The sequence below is a fragment of the Sporothrix brasiliensis genome, assembly GCF_000820605.1.
Source record: "Sporothrix brasiliensis 5110 chromosome Unknown Cont18, whole genome shotgun sequence".
NCBI lineage: Eukaryota > Fungi > Ascomycota > Sordariomycetes > Ophiostomatales > Ophiostomataceae > Sporothrix > Sporothrix brasiliensis.
This window is the reverse complement of record NW_024467137.1, coordinates 1,907,080-1,931,078: the sequence shown is the minus strand read 5'-3', so window position 1 is coordinate 1,931,078 and position 23,999 is coordinate 1,907,080. Positions and strand designations below refer to the sequence as shown.

Here is a 23,999-nt window from a genome sequence, read left to right as displayed (position 1 = left end):
GAAAACAAGACCCCATAAAGCTGATGAAATATCAGCTTCCACGAATGTACAAAATCAGTCCAGTTGACGTGGACATGAAAACTTTTGATTCTAACTCTGCCGTTGAGCAGCCGACAAGTATGCGTCCCGCCTATACGCTTTGGCCATTCACAAACAAACGCCGTTTGCTAATGCATCCTCCCAGTGCTGGAATAAAACAATGGAGTGTGACTCCGGGGTATCAAATTGGACGTGGACACAAAACAAACAAAAGAAAAGAAACGCAGCCAACGGCTCACCGTCTAACCGACTGGTCTAGGCGAGTCGCTGGACAGATCGTCGAGCATGTAAGAATACAAAAACTCCATCTGCGAAGTCAAGACGCGGTCGATAAGCAGCGAGGGATCGCCATCGGCGGCGTGGTGGATCATCTTCAAGTACTCGTCGCGGTCCAGGTACATTATGTAGCTAGGCAGATATCCCTGCCGCATCAGATAGTCCTGCATCATCAATCTCGACACACGGCCGTTGCCGTCAACGAAGGGATGGATTTGTAGAAAATAAACCATCGCGTGGCAGGCGAGAATCAGAGGATGGAGGACCCTCTCCTTGTGCATACGCTTTCGCCACGCAAAGTAGCGCCGCATGCATGCGGGGACTTCGAGATGGTAGGGGAATACGGCCATCGGGTTGCTCTTGACGCCGATTGGCGTCTGGCGGTACTGGCCGAGGCGGATGCGCGGCCCCAACGTCCATGGATACAGGCCACGCCCACTTTCATCGAGGTCTCTCATTGTCAAGGCCGAGAGAGCGCACACCTCGTCCTCGTTGAGTCCGTCCTCGCCCTGATGGTTCAATGCGGTCTCGGCGATCCACTGACTGGCTACGAGATGATTTCGAAGCTCGACAACCTCGAACGCGTCTCGCTTGGACGTGATCGACTTTGGCCATTCCAGCCGCGGAATCGGCGTTGCTTTAGCCAGTTCGTGGATGGACAGCGTGGGTAGGTTGACCGGCTTAAAAAAGCGTCCATGCAGTTCCTCGTGCATCAGAATACTGTCACCAGGGGGGCGGGTATTGTTCTCGATCATCACGGACTGATGGGAATATTCCGGAACCATCTGGGCACCCCGTTTGCTCGCAGGACGCCGCATCCATTTCCTGACGTCGTCGATCTGGGCGAGGGTCTCAACTGCATCCTGGGCGGTATGTCAGTTATGTCAGTTCGCACAGACTACAAAAGAAGCCGCCTGTTTGAGAAAATCCATGCCTCCATACCTCTTGGCACTTCAAGTAGCCCATCTTCGCAAAGTCGCCTGGCTGGTGGTACTCCTCCCATACTCTGCCCGATTCTGCTAGCTCCACGTATGCTTTGGATCCTTTTTCGAGACCTCTGAACCTTGAGTATATCGTGTCGAGAAGAGCGCGGCGTGCGGCTCCTGTCGCCAGTGTAGGTGTTTGTCCGAAGACCATGCTGATATGAGCATCGTGGCGACGGATTGTCAAAAATCGAGAAGGTGCTGAAGAAAGGTTTACGTCGATAAAACCTGTCAAAGGAGAAAACGAGTGAATGTCAGGACTGAACTATGAATCCTGGGTCACATGACCACGATCCAACAAAGTCGATGGCGTCAGGCGAACTTTAAGAACTCTATGTCGCAGTGCTGCTACGGCTAGGCTTTCTTAGCCATGTGGTTTGCTTTGCATCGAATCTGGAGCTTACCTAAACAAACTATTCTGTAACACCCTATCAAATAAGCATCAACACTCTCATCCGTGGCATCCAACAACAGGGCACGACAGACGAGGTAGCTGCACGTCTGGATTTCGCTTGGAAACTGTGGCAGAGCATCGTGATGGCCTATCACCAGCGTCTCCTGGCTGCGAGGATGATGCCAATGCGCACGATTCTGTTCGCTGAAAATGACAATAACGGGTCAGGGTAAAGGGCAGGACCAACAGGTTGAGATGAGCCTCGCTCTTGTTTGCCCTTCTCGGCTAATAGCTGCGCCAACAGACGATGCCTTGAAAGAGCCGTCTCTGCTACTAAGCCGTTGTATCCGTTTTGTTTGAAGGTCGAGATCCCAGCCTGTCTGCGGTGGATAATAGAAAGTAGCGCAACACCACATGCAGAATAAACTAGACACCGAAGTAGCTTCCCTTGTCCTGCTGCCAACCCGTGGCTTCTACTCGTCCCCTGTATCGTTGGTCAGGAGAGAGACGGCACATAAAGTGAAAGTGCAATCTGCAGATGCTGCTCTGTTCCAAGAATCTTGACGGCTTCCTGTGCTATATATTGGGGAGCTTGGCTTTTGCAATTTATATTTCTATCTGTGAGTTTTAAAGCTTGTTTTTTTCTCTGATTGTTTTTCTGTTTTTCATCCTTTGTAAACCCGATTTCAAGAAGGCATTTATCCCTTTTCCTGCTTGATATCGTCTAATTCTAGAACGGATCGGCGGCTGGCACTCATGCACTCATGTACCCATGCTGCTTGTTTCTGCAGCCGACTTTCCTCCTATCCGGCCAAAAGCGCTGACCAAGGCAGCTTGTTTTTTATCTATTTTTTATGCGTTCCTCTCTGTTGATCCATCTTGTTCAGTGGGTATATACGGCTGGGAACTATAGTCTGGCTAAATTAACAAATATTAAGGGGTATGCCAAAGTGTCGAGATAAGGAAGAGTTGTAATAGAACACGAGGAGATGTGGCACGTAATATTCTCGGCTTGCCAAGGAAACTGATGTTCCTTTTTCTTCTCGTGTTGTTCGTCACTAAGATCACAATCTGCAAGGGCCAAGTGCTGCTCTACTCGCTTGGGGCGAGGCTGCAGCCTTGTTGAAACAACGATTAATGATCAGAAGTATGGTAACATGTGCGAATGAACCTTGACTTTTTATTATTATTATTATTTGTTTTATTATTTGTTTTCATTTTCACTTGTCATTAATTTTATAAATTGGGTTTTCGTCTCAAAGGTTGTTTGCTATCATGTTTCCTAAACAGTAAACTTACGGTATTAAAGACAACATGTAAAAACAAAAAAGCCGTCATAAGTACACCTCGCTGGTCATCACGCCCGTATATACATGGATATCTTTTTTGGTACACACCCTTATACCGCCACTTCACGCCGCTGCCTCTGCCAGCAACCGCCGCTGCGTCGCCATGCACTTGCGGAAGTCCAGTTTGGCCTTGCCATCGGGCACGAACGGGCCGCTGGCGATGCACAGCACCGTCATGTTCTCGTCGTACTTGAGGTTCGGCAGCAGCTTGGGCGTGATCAAAAAGTACTGGCTCGTGTGCTCGTGGCACGCAATCTCCACCATCCGCTCGTGCATCATCCGCTCGTTGCGCGGGTCCATGCCCTGGTTGATCTCGTCCACCACCCGGAACGGCGCCTGCGCCATCGCCTGCAGCGACATCAGGTAGAAAATCGTGCTCACCGCACGCTCGCCGCCCGACTGCCGGTGCTGGTCCAGCTTCTGCAGCTCCTCGTTCTCGCGGAACTTGACCCGGATGTCAATCGCCCACTTGTCGAAATCCTCGTCCTTGTGCACGCTGATCTCGCCCGCGCAGTTGATCTGCTCAAAGTTGTAGCTGAACGCGTCGTTGATTCGCCCAATCAGGTCGTCCAGCCGCGGCTCCCACCGCCCGCGCACGTCGGCCACCTGCGCCGCCATGCCCTCCAAGTCGGCCGTGGTCGTCGCCAGCGAGCGCCGCAGCTGCTCAATCCTGCTCGCGCGCTGCTCGTACTCGTCCAGCACGCCCTCGTCCACGGCGCGCGTCAGCTCCAGCTTCGCCCGCTCCGCCGCCACCTCGTTCTGCAGCGACTCGGTCGTCTTGGTCTGCGCCAGCGCGTGCAGCGCCAGCGACCGCTCGCTGCCCTCGTGCGCAATGTTGTGTGCCTCCTGGATGGCCGCCTCGCCGAGGTCGCGCTGCACCGCCAGGTTCGCCACAATGTCCGCCAGGGCCTGCTGCTTCTCGGCCCGCAGGGCCGTCAGGTGCGCGTTCTGCGCCTGCAGGCCTGCCACGTCCGACGCCGCCTCGATTTCGCGCACCTGCACGTCCATAAACGCCAGGTACGCTTCGTGCAGCCGCGCCACGTGCTCGGCGTGCCGCAGCACCGCCTTGGCCTTTTGCTGCACCAGGTCGTCGAGCGTTGCTACGAGCTGCTGCCGCTGCGCGCTGAGGTCCGCGTGCTCTTCGCGCAGCTGGTTCAGCGTGTTGTTCTCGGCCAGCACTTTCTCCGGCAGCGCCAGCCACTTGTTGTACTCGGTCTGCAGCTGGTTCTTTTCGGCGCGCAGGCGTTCCTAGACAAATTGTGTTAAGATTGGAATGAACATGGGCCAGCATGGCGCACCTTGCACACCGGGGGGCTCGACTCACTATTTCTGCGTCGATCTCATTGCTCATCCGCAGTGGTCCGGCCATCTTTTCTTTGAGGCCGCGCATCTCTTCCTGAAGATTCCGTATCTCGTTGTCATACTGGTCCAGTTTCTGTTGCAGGTCCGTCTTCTCAGAAACATCTGCTTGCGCAGTCTTCCAGTAGCGGCCTGGACGAACGTCCCGCACTGCTGTCGAGACGGCATGGGCACCGTACTCGCGGCGCCGGTTCACGCGATACACCTGGTCTTTGGAGGCCCATGTCATGATGTTCTCGTTGGCCACCACTGTGTCGTATTGGTCTGGCCGCGGCTGTTGTGTGCTGACCGGGGACAGGTGCAATCGCCGTTCGGCGCAAAGCATGGCTAGCACCGGTTCCGGGCCCTCGATGAAGTCAATGGCTGTACCCTCGAAGCCCATCGATGCCAGCTGGTCCGGGCTGAAAGGCGACCGGAACGAGCTGAAGGGCGTGGTGCACGTCCGAATCGTCACGGACAGGCCCATGGCTCCGTAGAACTGGTTGCTGAGCTTCTTGTGGTCTTCAATACTCTGCGTCGTGAAGCAAAGGAAGTCGTCGTTTTGAAACAGCATCTGGATGAGATTGGAGTAGTTCTGGTCCTTGATCGAACAGGTCGCCATCGGCGGTCCAAAAATCTCCTTGCTGAACTGGCCCTTGTTCTCTTCAAGCCACGCCCATCCACGTGCTACGTCGGGTGCAATCCGCCGCAGGAAACTGATCTGCTGGCCACGCTGCGAGTCGAGCGCCGCCATGTCGTTTTCGACCTTTTTCTTTTCGGTTTGCAAGCGAAAGGCCTCGCCCTTGACACGGGTCATTTCGCTCGCGATTTCGCCACGTTCTTGCTCAATTTCTCGTCTCTGATGCTCTTTGTCTCGCTGGAGGGGACAAACAATGTTAGCAATGGCTGTTTATGTGCAGAAATAGCAAAAACAGCAAAAACAGTAAAAACAGCAAAGAGCAACCGTAACAGGACGACGACGCACAATCTTCATATTCCACTCAGAGGCGACAAACTCGGGCGGCTTGTTCTTGATCCGGGCCTCGAGGCTCGTGATCTTTTGCCGGGTGGCTGCAATGTCCTTTCTCTTCTTGTCGCGGGATTCACCCATCGCCAAATGCTGGGCGTTGGCCGACTGGATCTCGTCTTCATAGCGCTCTATGTTGGCGAGGGCTTGTCCGACAGCTTGCTCGGCACTCTGCAGCACCGCCGTCCGTACACTGAGCCCAGCCTTGAGCTGCTCCTGGTACCGCTCTTTGGAACTGATGGCTTCGAGCGTCGGCTGCAGACGGGACGTCAGAGCGGCGAGATCGCGGTTGGCTCTACGCCGCTCCTCTTTCAGCTCGCGGTACCTGCGCTTGGCCTCGTAGTAGTGCACCAGTGGTTGGCAATCCTCGAGATCGTCAATGGCTTTTTGAATCTCCTCACGCTCCCGGTACCGTTCCACGTCTGCCTGTTGTGTCTGGTGCCGGCCTTCGAGAATGCGCAGTTGCTCGCTGTCAATCTGGATCTGTTTCTCGGCGTCGCGCTGTGCGTGGTAGATGTCGCGTAGCGACGCTTGCATGGCCTTCATGTCGAGGGGCGCCGCAGCCTCGAGCGTCTTTGCAAGCAGGTCAATAGAGTTGAGCCCCGCAAACTCGGCCACGCGGTCCTGGGGCAAGAACTGGCACAGGTTGTCGACCTGGATGCGCATCTCGGCCATCAGCGACTGTATGCGCTTCAGGGGCGCCTCCTGGCCGTTGAGCCAAAACTTTCGGCTGTTGTCCTCGCGGTTGATGCGCAGGCGCACAACGTGATTTTCGATCTCGTCCTCGCGAGCCTGCAGCTCAATCTCGACAACGGCATGCAAGCGGCCGTGCTTGACAAAGTCGCCAAACGTCGTCGCGCGGCCCAGCACATTGGAGTGGAAACCGAGGCCCAGGCAAATGGCACACACGAGCGAGCTCTTTCCCGTGCCGTTGGGCCCGATAACTAGGTTCAGACTCGGGCCCGGGTCGAACTCGGCGTGCTCGTATGTGACAAAGTTGTCGAGTGTCACGCGCACGATGGCGCTGGGTTGAAACGTTGGTTTGGTCTTGGACCGGGGAGCCGTGGCGACGCCATTTGACCGGCGACCGCTGGTTGTGGAGTAGTATGTCTCGTTTGCGGTTTCGTCCTCGTCACTGTCGCTGGCATCATCGTCGTTACGGCGGGTGCCGTTCGCCTCGTCGGGCTCGAGAGATGGCCGCAGTCGCTTCGCGGGTCGGCCATTGGGGTTAGGAGAGAGGTCGTTGTCGTTGTTTGTGCTGCCGTTGTCGAGCGGACGCCTCGGCCGTGAGCTGGATGCTTTAGGCCCCGCCATGCTGTGGCTGCCGGGGGTGCGGTTCGGTGCTGCGTTGACGTTGCGCAGCGTGGCGATCGTGAAGAGTGCACGACACGTCTTGTGAAGTGACTTTTTGGTGGGGCACGCGCCTGAACGCGTCCCGTGATGCGGAGACTGATGATTACATAATTAATTATGGAGCACGAGCACTAAAACTAAGAGAGGCTGGCCTGCACCTTCCCCGTTAATAGCACTGGGTCACAGTTTATTGACATCCTCAGTCCATTCTGAATGACATCTTACAATTAACTTGACATGTCGATGATCTTTCCGACCACTACTTTATCATTAAACGCACATGTGCCACTCGACCTGCTTTGAATACGCCGTGCTACACTTTTGGCTGCACCGAGTGATACTTACCGGCCAGTGCGCTCTACTCTCTGCCCCCTCGTCCATTCCACCGATCCGTTCCGTCGTCTTAGATCAGCTTGCATGGCTGTCCTGTTTCCTCTCTGCGCACGCACGGCATATTTGTAAAGACAATGCCAGATTTATATCGGCCCTCGACTCTGCGCCGTCGGCGGCGGGACGACGAGTCACCAGTCCGGTGATTGCCTCGGTGCAAACAAACAGACAGAGCTGTTCTTGTCTCTCTCCCTCTTTTTCTGCTCCAGCACTGTGCTTTTTTGGTCTTGTAATACATTTCCAAGGAAAAGCTTTCTGTCGTGCCATCCAATTTTAATCAAATGCCAGTCGTTGCTATTGCTTCTGTGACGCAGCATGCCAATCGGCGTGCCAAAGGCCCTTTCTGACTGCTCCATTGTCCCGCTATCCCTGAGCAGGGAGACATCCGACTTGTCTGAAATAAGCGCTCACCCTCTTGACCTCCCTCTTCCCATATGCCCTACTCTTCCCATTTATCCTCGCCTGATATAGCCTTGTCCGTTTTGTTATTTGTTGTCCTACGACGTATTGTCGCCGCGACGGTCGCTTTCGCCTAAACTTGGCCGCCCCGCTCTCAGAAATTCGACCTGGATGTCCGCATTCCGTTTCCTGCGCTCTGCAGCGCTATAGCATCGAAGCAGACCCTTGCGAGCTCCGTTTATTATTTGTCTTCATTCTTGACGACTCCCTTTTAAAGTGAGGCTGTTTGTATTCTGAGCTGCTAAAATGTACCGACTGCACCTTCCTCGCGCAGGGCACCTGCTCTATTTGCAAAGTACCACATGCCTCGTAGCTCCGCCCCTCCTTCCGCGTGTATACGATACTCGCACATGGAACTGTTTGATGTGGCAAGAGCGGCCCCAGTGCCTCTTTCCTTGTCAACTGGATTCCGGAACTCTGATCCATCTGGCACCCCGGGCAACCACCGTTGTATGCCACAGAATTGGAAAGAGCTATCGGTAAACGCGTGTTGCAGCAACAACCCCCTTCCCAACGCGTGCTTTCCCATCCGGCCCTCCTGATGCGATTGACTTTTCTTCAATTCTTCGCCTCTTATCCTCCCCTTCTCTCTCTTTTTCAACAACTCTCAGTCTTCTACCTTACGCCGCGTGGGGTAATCAACAAAACCCGGTCGGTTGCCTTTTGTGTTGTTCGTCCTTGCAGCTCACCTGCCCTCGCTCTTTTTATCCGGCAATTTGCATCTAGCATCAGCCTTTGTTGACTTTTGTTGTTGTTTTTTGCACGTGCATTTTTCCGTTCTCTTCTTCTTATTCTAGTTCTTATTTCGCCTCATCTTTTGCTCTCATCCACTCGTCGTCCATAATCCTGTTCCTCGAAGCATGCAATAGCTCTTCACCAAATTGTGTCGACACAGAGGCCGCCATGGCATCGCACGCGAGCTCCAGCCGGACAGGTACCCGTGTGCCCTTTGGCGATGCCACGTCTCGAGCCAACACTCCGAACGCACCGCAACCTGCCCCGACCAGCAAGCATGCTGCCGCCGCATACATTGGGAACTCGGACTCTACGGTGGCCATGAAGCTGTCAGCATCCGTGTCTGCCGTCTCCCCCGGCCCGCCATCGGTCGATAGACAGCAGCGGAAGCTTGACCAGTACTACCAGGAATACCAGCAGGAATACGAAGAAGCGTACCGGCAGCAGGCTGCTTACCAACATGCTCAACAACAAGCCTACGAGCAGCAGCAACGGCAGCGCCGTCACCAGCCAGACGCTGACCACGACATGACCGATGCGCCGCCACTGGACCTTGCAGAGGCCAGCAAGCGGCACTCAGCTACATCCGGGGACTCGCGGCATACAGCTGACTCCAAGCGCGCATCACAGTACTCTTCTTGCGACGGATTCCCAAATAAGAAGTCCCATATTGGCCCCTGGCAGCTCGGCAAGACGCTGGGCAAGGGTTCTTCCGCGCGTGTGCGGGCTGCCCGCCATTGCACAACGCACCAGCCTGTGGCTGTCAAGATCATCGCCAAGAAAACTGCTCGCATGACCCAGTCTGGCAGCATTGCCCAGCTCGACCAATTCGACAGCAACCTGCCGGAGAACATTAACGGCGTTCGTCGTATGCCGCTTGCTATTGAACGCGAGGTGGCTATTCTCAAGCTGATTGAGCATCCTAATATTGTGAAGCTCTACGACATTTGGGAGAACCGCAATGAGATGTAAGTGGAATTGGACTGCATTTACGGCTCTGTTGTAATTTGCTGTCAACAGGAGGGATTCGTCAAGCTAACAACTTGTAGCTACTTAATTCTCGAATACGTCGAGAATGGCGATCTGTTCACATACGTTAGTCAGAATGGTGCTATGACCGAAGAGGTTTCTATCTTTGTATTCCGGCAGATGATGAGTGCCGTGCAGTACTGTCACGCATATAACATCTGCCACCGCGACCTGAAGCCAGAAAACATTCTCTTAAAGGCGGATGGTCAAATCAAGATCGCCGACTTCGGCATGGCTGCTTTGCACCAAGGACCACGATATCAACTGCAGACGTCATGTGGCAGCCCTCATTACGCTGCTCCGGAGCTTCTCAAGGCCCGTCCCTACCGTGGAGACAAGGCAGACATTTGGAGTATGGGCGTGATTCTCTTTGTTATGCTCGCCGGCAGACTGCCATTTGATGAGGATGATATGGGCCTGATGCTGGCCAAAGCTAAGAAGGGCATTTACACAATGCCCGGCGCTTTCAGCCCGGATGCAAAAGACCTTGTCCATCGTATCCTCCAGATCGAGCCCGAGGTCCGCATTTCCATGAACAAAATGTGGCAGCATCCTCTTATATGGAAATATGGCTATTTGGACGACCTTGGCAGCAGCGGCACTGATGGTCAAGGCCAGGGCGGCCGAGGCACGCAAGTTACACCGCTCGATCTGGCAAGCATTGACACGCAGATCTTCCGCCAGCTTCGCTCCATGTGGCATACATTGCGGGAGGATGACCTGGCTGCCAAACTTGTTAGCAATGAGTATGATGCACCCTTTATCCTCATTCTCAAATTGATATTCTATTGCTGACATGCTTCATAGGCCCAACGACCAAAAACTGTTCTACTGGCTGCTGCATGGCTACCGAGAACGGCAGCAAGAAGATTACAACCCGACACTCACACACTCCGTCAGCGACTATCACCATGTGAATCAAGTTTACTCGAAGAAGGTGTCAACTCGAAAGTTCTCTCAGTCAAATGCCGCAGGCCACAAGCGGAGCGTGTCGCGGTTTACTGTCATTTCCAACGTCGCGGAAACAGAGGCCGGTACCGAAGCTGGAACCGTCAAGTCTTACGACCCGTATAAGTCTTCGATTGTCATGGAGCCCAGCGACGCGCGGGCAAGTCATGCGAAGATTGTCGTGCACCGCAACAATCCAAACGTCGAGGCCGAGGTTCGATCTATGGTCCAAGCAGAAGCCATGAAGGCAAAGGCAAGTGCAGCGGCAACGAAGAAAAAGGTCTATGTTCAACAACGCCGTGGATCAGCGGCTTACTTGAAAGCGCCGCGCGGTTCAATGAGCTCCATTCGCAGCACACGGAGCATGCGCAGCATGAATGGAAAACAGGGCGTTCGCCCTACATCAAGGCATAAACGCGGCGTGGATTTTTCCAAAGCACGCAAGCCATCCGCCCAGGAAGCTGACCCCGACACGGAACCGCTCATGAGCGGCGCCAATGGTGTTTCGCAACCCAGGGACACTACGCCGGTATGGAACGAGGACCTTACGGATTTCAGCTGCAGGATTGCCAAGGACCTAGATGATGCTTTCATGAGCTCGCTTTTGGTTGTCGATTCTTCCGAGAGGGATGAAAGTAGGGACTCACCGTTTTCTCTTCGACTGAGTAGTCCTGAGCTGACCGTGCCCCCTGAATCGGCAGCGCAAGCTTCACAGTCGAACAAGCACAAGCCATGGCACTCCAGACCGTTGCCTCCTTCACCGCCACATTCCGAATCCGTGAAGCGGGAAATTATGCGTGCTAAGGAAGGTCAAACCCAAAAGAGACCGAAGACGGCCACCGGGCCGAAAGAAGCACGCATCGACTCTGCTGCAATTGGTGTTGCGACATCCTCGAACACCAAGTTACAGGCGCGTATTGTGAATGTTCCACCTCTTTCTCACGGCTCTGATGACCGTCGCATTGTCTCGGCGCCCGTCTATTCGCAGTCTGGAAAGACAGGCGTGGTTCCGTTGCCGTCTATCTACGAGACCAAGCAAGAGAACTGGCCATTGGCAGATAAAGACAAGCCGCGCGCATCTTCTGCACCATCGAAGAAGAACACAGTGCATAAGGCACAGGACATCGTGGAACTGGCTCACCTTGCGCAGGCTGAGAACACCATCCGACTCGTAGTCTCGCCTACGACTACTCGGTCCAACGCACCTATCGCAACACCGAGACCTCTCAGTCTTCCCAAACAGGTCAGCCGTGCTGAGCCTACTAAAGAGCGTCCTGTCTCTGACCCGCAGCAGAAGACACATCAACGTTCCATGGAGAATGGGAAGCAACCCTCGTCTTTGGAACAGCAATCGTCACGCCAACAGCAACGACCGCAGAGTCGCCAAGAAAAAACAATCAAGTACCGGCCTGAACCAATTACAGAGACGATTGTGGAAGAAACCACTGTGTCGAACCACGGCTCTATGAGCGGGGGAAGTGATCGAAGCTCAATACTTCCCACGAGACTATCGTGGTTCAAGCGCCAGTCCAAGACCGACATACGCAACAACACAGTAGAGGCGTCTGAGCGCCCTGTTACACAGATTTCGCGCCACACCGAAGCACCAACAATCGTATCGGCAGCTGAAGCACCCCCGCACGCTCTCTCTAGGAAGAAGAGCTTTATTTTCCCGTTCTGGAAGACGTCCTCCAAGAGCGACACGAAGCTGTCTGTGGCAGACGGGGACAGTCAATTTGAAATGGAGGGGGCGCTGCAGCGGCCCAATCAGTCGCGCATGAACAGTGGGAACAGTCGGACCAGCAGGACGAGCAGGAACAGCGGAAACGGCAGCCAACGGAGTAAGAATTCGAACAACAGCCGGTCAGGTCGCAATAGCTGGAACGACCACGACGACGAGCCTAATGCGCGAAAGATCGAGCCTCAGCAAAACTGGCTATCACGCCTTTTCCGTGTGAAGCCTGCGACGCGGCATCTGTGCCTGGGGCTGTCGCAACGCCGTGCACGCCAGGAAGTTGTGATGCTCCTACGGGACTGGCGTCGTTATGGTATCCGGGATATCGAAGTTGACAAGGAGCGCAACATCGTGTTTGCTAAGGTTGGCGCTGGCAACTGTGGGTTTTTCCTTTGCACATATTCCTTTCTTGACTCAGATGTGCATTCGTACTGACAGGTTATAGACCTCGGCATCCGAGAAGTGGCTTTTGCCTGCGAGATCATTACTGTGATTGAGCATGGAAAGCGAAACCACCTTTCTATTCTTCGCCTGACACAGGAAAAGGGCTCCGCCAACAGCTTCCACAAAGTGGCGGACACGATAAAGGGCGTTATGCGAGAGCGTCACCTCGTTGTTCCCGACAAGCGTAAGGCCAAGATGATGGTCAAAACGCTGAATTCTTAGGCTGTACTGCCTACACCACACTCATATTTTGCACATTTTCTCGTGCTTGTATCTCGGCGTTTACTTCTCAGTCTTGATTTGCTTGAAGTTGGAGTTTTATTGGACTTTCTTCTTTCTTTCCGTTTTTATTTCCATGGCATTCTTGGCATTTTCAAGCATCCTCAGGTCTCGTCGCTCTTTCACTCTTTTCTTTCCTATGTTCATGTTCTTTTGGTCATAATATTTGGAGTTCAGTTTTCTTGTTTTTAGCTTGGAAGTTTCCAGCTCGTTCGCTCAAAACACAATTTCTTTTGTCGTTGGGCATTTCTCCTACTTTGCCATTTTAATCTGGGAGACGCATGAACTTGGAGAGGAGGTAAGAGGGATGGGAGAGAGTTAATTTTCATCTAATCTAATCGAGCCGATCAAACGTTAAGTTACAGAATACCAGCCTTTTTCGTCTCTACGGTTGGTTTTGACTTTTGTGTATCCATTTTTTTTGGCACATTTGGGGAACATTTCTCTCACTGAACGACGGCCGACACAACGGCGTGCTGTTCTACGACAGCGCAAGACCGAAGAGTGACGAAATCCATTTCTAGAGAGGAACGTGTGAATGTAAATAAGTCGATTGCATGTAGTGCATGCATCGCCCAGAAGCATATGCTGTACCCTCGGCGACCAAGGGCAGGCTAATTGCATTGCTGTCTGCTTTTTATTCATGCACTGATTCGACTTTTTGGGGGGGTTTTCTGAGAGCAACGACTTAGTTACTGCTTGATGTGTCGTGTAATCGGAATTGAAAATGAAGGCTTCGGCAGCCTCTTCCGAAGGCCTCTGTTCCCTGCTCGCACCTTTCCTGAATGCGGCGTCTTTTTACTGGTTGCTGTGGTCTCGAAACATATTCCCCTTGTCTTAGACTAAATGATTTCAGTATCACCTTGTCCCACCTCCTTTCAAGAGGGAGATATTGTGTGTCGTTTCTCCTTGTCTGCTCTACCTTGCCTTATTTATATATATATATTTTTTCTTTTTGGTCTACATTCTCAAATCAACGAGAGGGTTTTTTTATTTGTCTTTCTTTTTGTTTGCATCAATCCCGTTTCGGCTCTCATTGATACTATCCTGTTTCTTTGAGTTTTTTTTTCTTCTGACTTGGCTGTTAACGATATTGCATGTTGGGCAAAAAGGCCCATTCCCAGTACAACCACTATCTGTATTAGGTGTTTTTGCGCGGGAAAGGGAGTGTACTTGCGAATGGATGGGTTTGTGGGTGATGGAGTTGGAGTAATACGACATGCGCAAGAAGCGGATGCAAAATGTGGGGTCCGTCAAGAGCGTTTGTTTACTTTCTGTTGTCTGTAAAAAGGAGGTGGTCTAGATTGCACGCAGTGTTGTAGATGCTGCAGTATTCGATTGCGGCGCCAAGAAAAACATAAAAAAATTGACGGCGTCGGCGCCTTAAGTCTGAAAAAAAAAGAAAAAAAAATCTGGAATACCAAGAGTATGATAAAAAATTTGAACAGAATTGATTTTTGAAATATATCCGTCATTCAATGATAGATCCCTACCCTTACCAAAAATTCCTTTCAAAGTATCTAGTGTCTTAATGCAGCCGAAACATACATTTTAAACCCTAAAAACCAGTCGAATTTCCTGTGCAGTCGCGGTCAATTCTTCGCATTTGCCTTTTCTTACCTTAGATCCGGTGATGTACATTGTACAGTATGTTTCAGAAAAACAAAAACAATTAGAAAAAAAAAAAAAATTAACATAAAATAAAACAAAACAAAGTACCAAGGGAGACCCATACACATAAGATTATATAGCCCAATGTTCCAAGTTGCAAAGCCCAGCCTTCGGAGGAGAAGCAGTCCTGTAAATAAAACGAAATATAAAATCAAATATCGGCTTACAATCGAGAGCCGGACGCCGTAAGCAAGAAATTTAGCCGCTAGAAAATGTCTGGGAAATCGTAGACATAAAGCAGAGTTTGGATATCTCCCCCAGGTCATCAGTGTAGGAGTCCTTGATTGTCGTGGCCACCGTCACTAGTCGTATCGCTCAGAACGCTGCCGTTTGGTGGATGGAGCCCTTCTGGGTTGGATACGTTGTTGCTCGAGTTGTCCGACTGCCTCTCGCCGCAACCCTTGACTAGTCGGTGGCGCTGGGAGTTGGTTAGCTTGGGTTACAGAAGTCGACGAATAGAAAAGGTAATAATCAGATGCGGTGCTCTATGGTGGTACCAACCTTCAATGCGTCTTTCCTGCTGAAGCTCTTATCGCAGTAGTTGCACGGGAATGGCTTGACCGCCAGATGGATCCGTTTGTGGCGCTTCAGGTCGTGGTTGCGATTGAACGACTGTGGGCACACGTCGCATTTGAAAGGCCGGTCGTGGACGCCGCCGGCTCCGCCAGGTCCATTGAGTCCCTTACCGCCGAGAATGCCTGGAAGGTGGTGGTGGCCAATTTGGTGCGGGTTTAGGTGGTGGGCGTGCAGGGCGTTGTGGCTGTAGAGGAGTGGCCGACCACGACCACCTATGAACCCGTCGCCCGGACCATTGCCAGGGTTGCCATCTCCGCCACCATACGGCATTCCCATATTGGAAACGAGCGTCATCTGACCACTCGGGGACATGATCGGCCCCGCAAGGCCAGGCGAGTGTGGTGGTGCTGACCCTGGGTGGCTATATGGTGAGTAGCCGCGGCCGGCACCGCTGTTTCCAAGGGGTGGAGGTACCAAGCCCGACATTCCGGCCTGTGATGGAAGTGGTGGGGGGATCAGCCGCATGGGGTTCCCTGTGTGCGTTGGGCTAGGGAGGCCGTGGTGGTGGTGGTGCTGCTGCTGATGCTGTTGTTGGTGATGGTCGCCAAGGTGATGCATGGGTTGCGGATTGTACATTTGAAATGACGAATGGCTGGGCATGCTGTGGTGGATGCCGCCCCCCAGCTTGGACGAGAAGCTGTTCATACCAAGCCCCGGACTAGGCGAAGGTTGGCTTCGGTAGTTCATTGAGTTTCCGCTCGTGCCTAGGCCGTCACGGTTGACGTTATTGTTATTGCCACTGTTGCTGTTATCGTGGATAGTTCGTGGTTGCGATGCTAAGGGTCCCTGAGGCGTTGAAAATTGCTGGCTTTGTCGTTGTGTTTGCTGATAGTGCTGGTCGTGTTGTTGTTCCGTAGACTGAGAATATTGCTGTAGATTTGGCGAGCGCCGTAGTCCGTCACCTCCCAGTCCCCCTGAATTGCCCGACATGGTCGAGGTAAACTGCGGACCTGTAACGGACACGTTTTGCTGCACAAAATTGTGCACGTTGTGCGTATTTGACGTGGGTGACGGTGTATTTCGCGACGATCCGTACGATTCAGCGGGCGTGGTGAACAATGACCGGCTTGGATTCCAGTTGTGATGTTGCTGATGATGTACTTGGGAGGTGTCGTCGTTCAGCGAATGTCCAAGAGAAGAGCGGCTAAAGGCTGGCGAGTTGATCAGAGAATCGTGTCCCAACGACGTCTGGCCGCCGAGAGAGACCTGATGGTTCAGGGAAACGCTCATCTGCCCAACTTCGTGTTTCTGGCCCAAAGAGGAAGCTGTCCGAGACTGCTGTTGCTTCTGTTGCTGCTGGTGTGTGCCAGAAACGTCCGAGGTGGATACTTCTGTCACTATCGTCGAGGGTTGCCGTGACCCTGACCACGGCGAGTCTTCCTTTGGGCTGAATTGGCGGTGCTTTGGCACTTGCGAGTCGTTGGGGATTTGTCCCTGCTGCAGATGGATTTGGGAAAAGTAGTTTGAGTCACTTGAATATGATCTTTGCGAGCTGCTATTGCTGATGTTGTCGCCAAGGTGAACCGCTGCAGGGCTAAATCTGTCGCCAGCAAATCCTGTAAATGGAAAGGAGTGTTAGGAAGAGTGCACATATGAAAAAAAAAAATCTTTGAGGATAAGACAGGTCGATAACATTCCAAAGGAATGGTGGAGGAGGTAAGGGAAATAGAAAGAAGCAGAGTCAAAGTCGCTAAAAAGAGAATATTGGCCCGTCAAAACATAGAAGTACAATATTGGACCCGTCTGCCGCAACGAGAAGTCTGCAGACACTGAAAAACGGCTCAAAGGACGGACTGGACGGACGCAAAAGGCAGAGTGAATAGAGACAATAGGAGAAACGAGAAACAAAAACAGAACAAGAACAAAAAAAAGACACAAAAAAGAGAGCAGGATAACGAGGCGACAGTTTATGCAGGATTAAAGCATTGCTGGTGTGGGGTGCGATGTCTTGCGTACTGGGAGTATCCTGGCCCGAAACTGGCGATGGCAGCGAGTAGGCACACAGCGGGTCAGCCCTCAAGGCCGAAGTCGATCGTTCAGGCACGAAGCTCAGTGTTGCTTCCATTGGTCGTGGGAGAGACTTGGTGAGCCTTTGTTGCGGCTGATATTTCTTTCTTGCATCCGAAAAGAGCAAATTGTTGCTGAATATCATGGGAAGCGTGATGGCCCGTGTATTGGCGTGAAGACCGAGAATTCAGTTGGGGGACTGAGGAACCGGGTAGAGAGCGGGGTGCTTTCTTCTCCAAGTGGTGCAGAGCAAAGGATGAAGTGCCGAATTGTGTATATTCGTCCGCCCTCTCCCTAATTCTTACTCTTTTGCGAATTTGGTATTTTCTCCAACGTTTTGAGTCCTCGAGAGGGGGTGATTTGCCTCTTGCGTCGGGATGGTGCCGTGATATATGTTAAGAGATGGATCCAGACTTGGGAACCGGTTGGCCTAGATGCCCCGTACAAAATCAAAAATACAAGGAAGAAAGGAGAGTAGAAAACAGAACCAGATACAAGTTGAAGAAAGGAAAGGGATGAGAAAGTGGAAGATGGGACAGGTAAAGGCAGAAAAAACGAGGCAAAAGATATTGAGAGGAGGTTAACTAGGGAAGAAGATGACTGATAAAACAGATAAAATACAAAACTCCGGCGGCGAACGTCTTTTGTGTATTGCTAACCCCCGTGTCATTTGTGTACATGAGTGATCCTTGATACCACAAAAACACAGGACGCTCGAAGGAAAGAAAGGCGTACAAGGTGAAAACAGGTAGGTGCTTCCGCCTACTCTTCCCCAGTACGGATTAATGCGTATAGTGACTTGCCTTTGCGTGTTGGGACTCGTTTCGTCGTTAGTGGCGATGTATGAGGCCGGATCCCTTCGTCCCTCTTGGTGCCAGGCGCGTACAGAAATCAGGGAGGCGTAGCTAAGCCTGGAACGGTTTGGCGAAAGGATGTGAGGCGAAGCTTTCAGTCCGAGAGAATTAGAGACGAATGGTTAAGAACGAGACGTTTTCGAGCAGTGTGTGTTGTAGGAGATGTGGAAGGGGAGAACAGGTGATTCGGGATGTTCCGTGCTTTGCCAGGGAAAACGAAGACAAAGCCGACGGCAAGGAAAATGACCGGGGGTGGGTTCAAGGAGGCGAATTGATAGAGAGCTAGTGACTGAGATTGTTGGCCTTGGTGCGAGAAGAGAGGAGAGGGAGAAGAAGGTGGAAACCAGGCCAAGGGACCATGAGAGAAAATAAAGAGAGGGAAACAGAATACACGGTAAAAGGGAGTATTGAGAGGGGTGGATCGGACGGTATTTGTCGTGACAGGGAGCTAGAGTAAGAAGTAGACAGGCTTGGAAGAGATCACGTCGTGGAGGGGAGGAGAGGAAGAAAAAGGAAAGAAGAGCTGAGGTGGAGTGTAAGGATTAGGGGAGACGCGTAGCACAGGCGGTCGGATTCTCTCCCGTAGGCGGTGCGCCCTCGTGTTCGGCCAGCCCAGAGGGTCCAGATGCTAAATGTATTTTGTTCAAACACAGGAACAGATGCCAAAGTTCAGAAAAGAGAGTGACGGAGGGGAGGTTCGCCGATCTTTGGGGGCGAGGTGGACTTGGTCCCTGCGTCAAGGCCCCGTTTCCTCTTCAACGAAGGGGACAAATGGTGGAGGAGGGTAGCGCAAGGGAAGTCGAGCCCTGCGGCGTGTTGAATGGGACTCGAGCGGTCTTCAATGCTCGTTGTTTGCCATTTCCTCAGCCACTTTTCTTTTCAATCAGTGGCGGCAGCGTATATTTCTAGCCATTTATTCCACGATATTGCATCCACTTTGCCCAGGCAGGACTGGGATGAACATGCACGAAACATTTGCAGGGCACAGGTGGGAGAGGCAGTTGACGAATGCTGTCTACCACGATTGCCTGCTTTTGACTTTTGAGGGCCAGCCTTTTGCTTCACTTCCTTTGGTACAAAGCAGACCATGCTCAGCAGGGTGAAGGCAGACTAACTTAAACGGATTGGTGGGGATATGGTAGTTCGAGAAGAAAGACAGATGACAGTCGGGGGGGAGGGTGCTGCAGAAGAGAAACAACGAAGTATTGGAGTGAAGAGGGGCGTGGACAAAAAAGAAGAGCTGGTCCGGCAAGGGTGCAGGGAGTGAGTCTATGATGTGATGGGCTGAGTGGCTCGACTAGGGTAAACGAATTTAGTTGGCAGAGAGGGGAAGAGAAAGAGGAAACAAGGAGAAGAGAGGAGAGAGGAGAGAGCTCAAGGAAAACAGGTGACTGGTCCAACGCCTAGCTGTTTACGACATTCACTTACCTAGGAACGCTGCTATTCAAGGTTGAAGAGGGCTGAAAACAAGACTAGCAACGGTGAGATATCATAAAACAAGGTGCTGACAAGCCCAGCCTTGACTTGAAGAGGTTGTTCTGGACCCCGAGTAGAGACAGTAGGCGAAAATAAAGAAATGTAGCCAAGACAGAGTAGCTGCGGAAATCAAAGGTACGATATCTGAAGAGATACGCGGCGCTCCGTGTTGCATTCGAGATCGGGTTCCGCAAGCCTAAAAGACCTTCACGAACAGCCACCCCAAATGCCCGCAGGTAGGACGTCCGTTGTCGACTGGCCACAGGAATCGGGTGTCGCTGAATGCTAGTCCGGTCACGCAAGTCCGTGGTCGCCAGCCTGTCGTGGGCTGTGGGTTCCTCCGGTTGGCGAAGATGGAGATGAACGAGAGCTAGATGTTGGGGTGTAGTACGGGGGCGAAGTCAGTGCGTGGGTGCAGGAAGCGGCAAAAGGTCCGCTGAAGACGGCAAAGCTGTAGAGGCCGTTGCAACTTTGGCGAGGGTGTGAGGGCAAGCTTTGGCAGGGGGCTCGATCAAGGTGACCCAAGGAGAGGCCGAGAAGAGATAGACGAGAGAAGAGCGAAAATAAGGAGGGACTGAAGACTGGAAGAGGCTCTCAGGCGTTATGCCATTGTTTGGAGAGAGGCGTTCACAGAACCAATGGGGTTGAACAAGGAGGCATCTTTGGAGTAAGGTGTGCAGACCAGACAGGTGTGTTTGACGGACAAGGCCAAAGAGGCGTCGGTGGCGGTTTGGCGGCGAGCTAGAGAAACGTCGTGAAAGAGAATAGAAGAAAAGGAGAAAGGAAAAGGGGTATTGGACTGGTGAAAAAGGAAAGGCGGAGGAAGTCTTGTGAGAGAGGAGTGCCAGTGCTCCCGACTAACGGATTTCTTTGTCGTGTTTGGCAAGGATGTTGATCGTTCTTTCCTCGTTGGGAGTATTGACTTTTCAGGGAAGGATGTCTGCTGCTTGTCATTAGCTGTTTCCTGCATTTTGCTAGACCGCTCCTGCCTCGTTACCATCAACATTTGGAGAGTGTCGTTGCGGCTTACTTTTTTTCTTTTTTTTTTTTTCTTTTTTTCTTTACGCAATAAGCAGACGTTCAGCTACTCCATACTTTGTACGGAGTACATTTGGACCCGGATAAGGAACGAGTGTCTGGGGAGAAGTGAGGGTCAAGTATTGGTATTTAGTGGATCTGTCTGAGTTCTGTCCGTGTTGGGAAAGAAGGAAGTTGTGCTTGGCAGATTCAGTGTAGTGAGGAAAGAACGATGCAGCAGTTCATCCAAAGTTGCAGTGTCCACATGTAGGGCGCTGTTTGGGGGGCCGATCATTGAACGCGAGCAACGGAGTAAACATGATAGACAAATAAAAGAAAGGAGCCAGGAAGAGAACCGATACAAGGGAAGGTTCGAGCAAGGATGGGTAGGTCCCAGCAAAGCAAAACCTGAAGGAGAGGCTGAAATCCTTATCCCGCGCCACCGGCGCACAAACCTTGCGGCTGACTGAAATCGACGAGTATGTTCTCTACGGAAGTGATCGCACTCTTTCACAGGTGGTTGATGGTGGTCAAGGGGGGAGGGGGGTGTGGATGTGGTTGGAGCCCGGACCATGAGAGGTCTAGACTTTGTGTGGTTTTACCGTCGAAGAGAGGGAGGAAAAGAGATAGGGTGAGGATTTGGGAGGGACCGAAAAGGCGGAAGGCGAGCCAGGGCGGGAAAGAAACGAGCAACATTTGGGAGCAGGTCGAAGCAACCAAGGGAACAGAAAACAAAACTTGAGAGGGAGTGTGTTTACCGTCCTGCCAAGGGGAGTGGAGAAATTAAAACTAAAAGCCAACCTTACCGAGAGGGGGGTCCAAGTGGCAGCCCATTGGTGACCGGGAGGCGAGAGAGCGTGGGAGGTGCATAAAAGTGACAAAAGGAGACGAGCTGAAAGAGCTTAGTGGCCGGGAAAGGGTCACAGGCATATGTTGACCGGCAGAGAGAAGAAGCTTCAAATAGCAAAGAACAATTGAAGGGAGCTTTTGAGGAGATGTTTCGACGACGCCTGTAACATCCGACATAGCTGCCAGCGTTTTACAGACCTGGGAGGAATCGTAAAGTGCAAGAAGAGATGAAAGTGTTGCGTAGACAGGCCAGGAAACTAACAGACCCAAGTTGCCTTGGAGGTACGGAGTTCTCCGTAATACGAGTATTGATATGTACATCTGCTCCCGGCCCCTGTTGCCTGTCCCTGCTGGGACACTACTTTTCGGGTTCAGCGGGACGGAAGTCACATGGTGCACGGTGAGGAAGGATGTGTACATCGTATGTTGTATATTTTTGGCCCGTTTCGTTGGTATTGTATTTTATTTTCTTCTTTGTACGACATGCCTTAATCTTTTGGCGGCCGGCTGTTGGGGTCCTGAAAAGGGCGTCGTACCCATCACGTTGGAATTGGGTTAACTTGAGTTCCCTTGGGGACCAATGAGCCACAACCGAAGCCATTAAGCTAAGATGTGGTTAGTGGCAAAAACGCGAGCAAGATCTCGAAAATACAACATACAACAAGCAACAGACGATCGTTCTGATGGTGGGAGATGGACTGCGATGGTGATGGGCGATGCTGGATGTTATGGTTAATGCAAAGCTAGGACACTCGCACAATTGTGGCGTAAGGTGCAGAAATATTGCCTTGGCTCCTGTTTTACGGAGGAGATGGAGCCAGTCCGTCGGAAACGATCAGACAGCCTTGGCCTTTGGGACACGCTTTCTGTTTTGACATCTTGTCTCGTTCACTACCGAGTGCCTACTGAGTGGAGAAAAAACCGCCCAAATCCGATGCTAAGACGTATTAATTCTTGATGCGCGGAATACCTCGACAGAAGAGTGGAGCGGCTGGCAGTTTGCCCAAAGCGGAATCGATATTCGACGGCGCGCTACACTTCGAACGTCGTGCCTCTCCATGGCGCCTGTAGATTAAACATACTGCCTGGGTGGATGCAGTGAGACGATTGACAATACATATTTTTTCTAGTTGTACATTGTACGAATGTACCTTGGACGGAGTAGTCCTTCTGCTAACTATTTCTGCAACGGTACAGAGTTGAGACACTCTGGAAATGACAAGGACGCGCTTGATAGCGGCCCGCGGAGGTGTCGAGCAAGGGATAGTGAGTCAACATGTACAATAAACGGCGCGAGAAATAAAGAAATAAAAAGGTGACGAAATGAAGAAACAAGGACAAATAGAAGACATAAATCAAGCCTTGCTTTCAAGGCTTCCAAGGTGTCCTCCCAAGTTTTCAAACTCGTCCACCCTTTCAGAGTCTAGTGTCGTTCCAGGTCAAGCCAGGAGGCATACCCGTTGGCCCATTAAGGAGGGCAAAGTATGACACTATTGATCAGGCAAGTTTCGTCAACTTTGAGACCCCACTCCAAGTCCACGAGACGGAGTGCTTTGATCTGCGAGCCACAAGCGGGCAGGTGGACCACACAACACCGTTTTGCCCTTTGGCTTTAACTGGCGAGTCTGCCTTTCCCTATTTTCTTCTAGTGAATTGCACGACGCGAGGTGCTAGTGCCACAGTATTTCCTTCTCCTCACAATCTGACGCTAGCCAGTCACAGGATATCTCTGATGGAAGGGCCTAGACTTTGGGAGTCCTGGCACGAGGAGCTGTGACGAAAAAGAGAAAAAGAAGCTACCAAAAGAAACTTGACGGCACGCTATCGAGTCTGTCTTGGTGCAACCGGTACCAGACCAGTTGCACACGGAGTGTCTTAGTATTGGTCGCCGTTGGCATTAGAATACAATTATGAAAGTATGATTTATGAGAGGGTATTAAGAGATGAGGAGGTTTGCATTGAAGCAGCGTAGAAAACAAAAGAGAAGATAGAGACGCATACGATCCGGCAATGTGTTGGAAGGATATCGTTAAACTAGCGAAAAAAAGGCACCTCATCTGCCTGGGATTACGGTCAAGGCCGTACGACCCTGCTCTGGTGCGTGAATTTCGGGTTCGTCTTCTCTTCATCTTCATTTCTTTTGCTTTTCAGTAGTCGTTTTTCACTTTCTTTCCCCCCCATTTCGTTTTGCTCCTTTTTGTTCAATTGGTTTCTTTCTTTTCTCCATGATTTCCCCACCCGGTGGCCACACCGAAACGAGTTATACTGTTGAAGATCAAAAGCCCGGCGCCCGGAATAGCAAGATACCTCATTTTCGAAGCCTTTGCCGTTTTAACCTTTTTTGTTTTCTTGCTTTGGAAGGCATGTATCCCTGTACCTGTTTCTAAAGCTTGGCATGTCGACGGTGCATTTCAGCAGGCTTCCAAGAGTGGAATTGGAGTGTCGAAAATACCCTTTTTTGTTTTTGTAATATTACACCGTAATGTGACGTGTAAATAGGCTTCTCACATTCTTCAGTGCTCTCCATTAAAGTCAGGACACTACTTCGTACAGACAGACAGGGAGACGATCGTCGTCGTTTTTCCCTAATAAAGTAAGACACAATAACAGCTCCCGGCCGATAGTGCCAAGCTGCTGTCGCTTCCAGCGTTTCTTCCGTGTGCCGCGTTCTTGGGACAGACCACTGCGCACAACTGTTAAGCTACTGCACTCTCTTCTCTCGTCCTCCTTTGAAATGTCACAAATTATGCCGCTGTTTCGGCACCTGTTTT

At 51.8% G+C, this 23,999-nt stretch overlaps 4 protein-coding genes across 4 annotated transcripts; 1 reads left to right on the top strand and 3 right to left on the bottom strand.

Annotated features, from left to right (window-relative positions):
• Positions 1–281: 281 nt before the first annotated feature.
• On the bottom strand, positions 282–1,452 carry SPBR_01817 (fic; the record flags this gene model as incomplete). The annotated part of the gene is made up of 2 exons (XM_040760127.1): positions 282–1,178; positions 1,258–1,452. 2 exons carry the CDS (start codon positions 1,450–1,452, stop codon positions 282–284), a joined length of 1,092 nt encoding a protein of 363 aa, XP_040619533.1.
• A 1,652-nt stretch (positions 1,453–3,104) lies between these two features.
• On the bottom strand, positions 3,105–6,720 carry SPBR_01240 (SMC5 protein; the record flags this gene model as incomplete). Its single annotated transcript, XM_040759551.1, has 3 exons — positions 3,105–4,289; positions 4,366–5,256; positions 5,365–6,720. The coding sequence occupies 3 exons, from the start codon at positions 6,718–6,720 to the stop codon at positions 3,105–3,107; spliced, it is 3,432 nt and encodes a 1,143-aa protein (XP_040619532.1).
• A 1,791-nt stretch (positions 6,721–8,511) lies between these two features.
• SPBR_01214 (serine/threonineeeee-protein kinase) lies at positions 8,512–12,721 on the top strand (the record flags this gene model as incomplete). The annotated part of the gene is made up of 5 exons (XM_040759525.1): positions 8,512–9,311; positions 9,393–9,438; positions 9,493–10,118; positions 10,180–12,418; positions 12,494–12,721. 5 exons carry the CDS (start codon positions 8,512–8,514, stop codon positions 12,719–12,721), a joined length of 3,939 nt encoding a protein of 1,312 aa, XP_040619531.1.
• Positions 12,722–14,920: 2,199 nt separating this feature from the next.
• On the bottom strand, positions 14,921–17,090 carry SPBR_01429 (uncharacterized protein; the record flags this gene model as incomplete). The annotated part of the gene is made up of 2 exons (XM_040759740.1): positions 14,921–16,581; positions 16,982–17,090. The coding sequence occupies 2 exons, from the start codon at positions 17,088–17,090 to the stop codon at positions 14,921–14,923; spliced, it is 1,770 nt and encodes a 589-aa protein (XP_040619530.1).
• Positions 17,091–23,999: the final 6,909 nt, after the last annotated feature.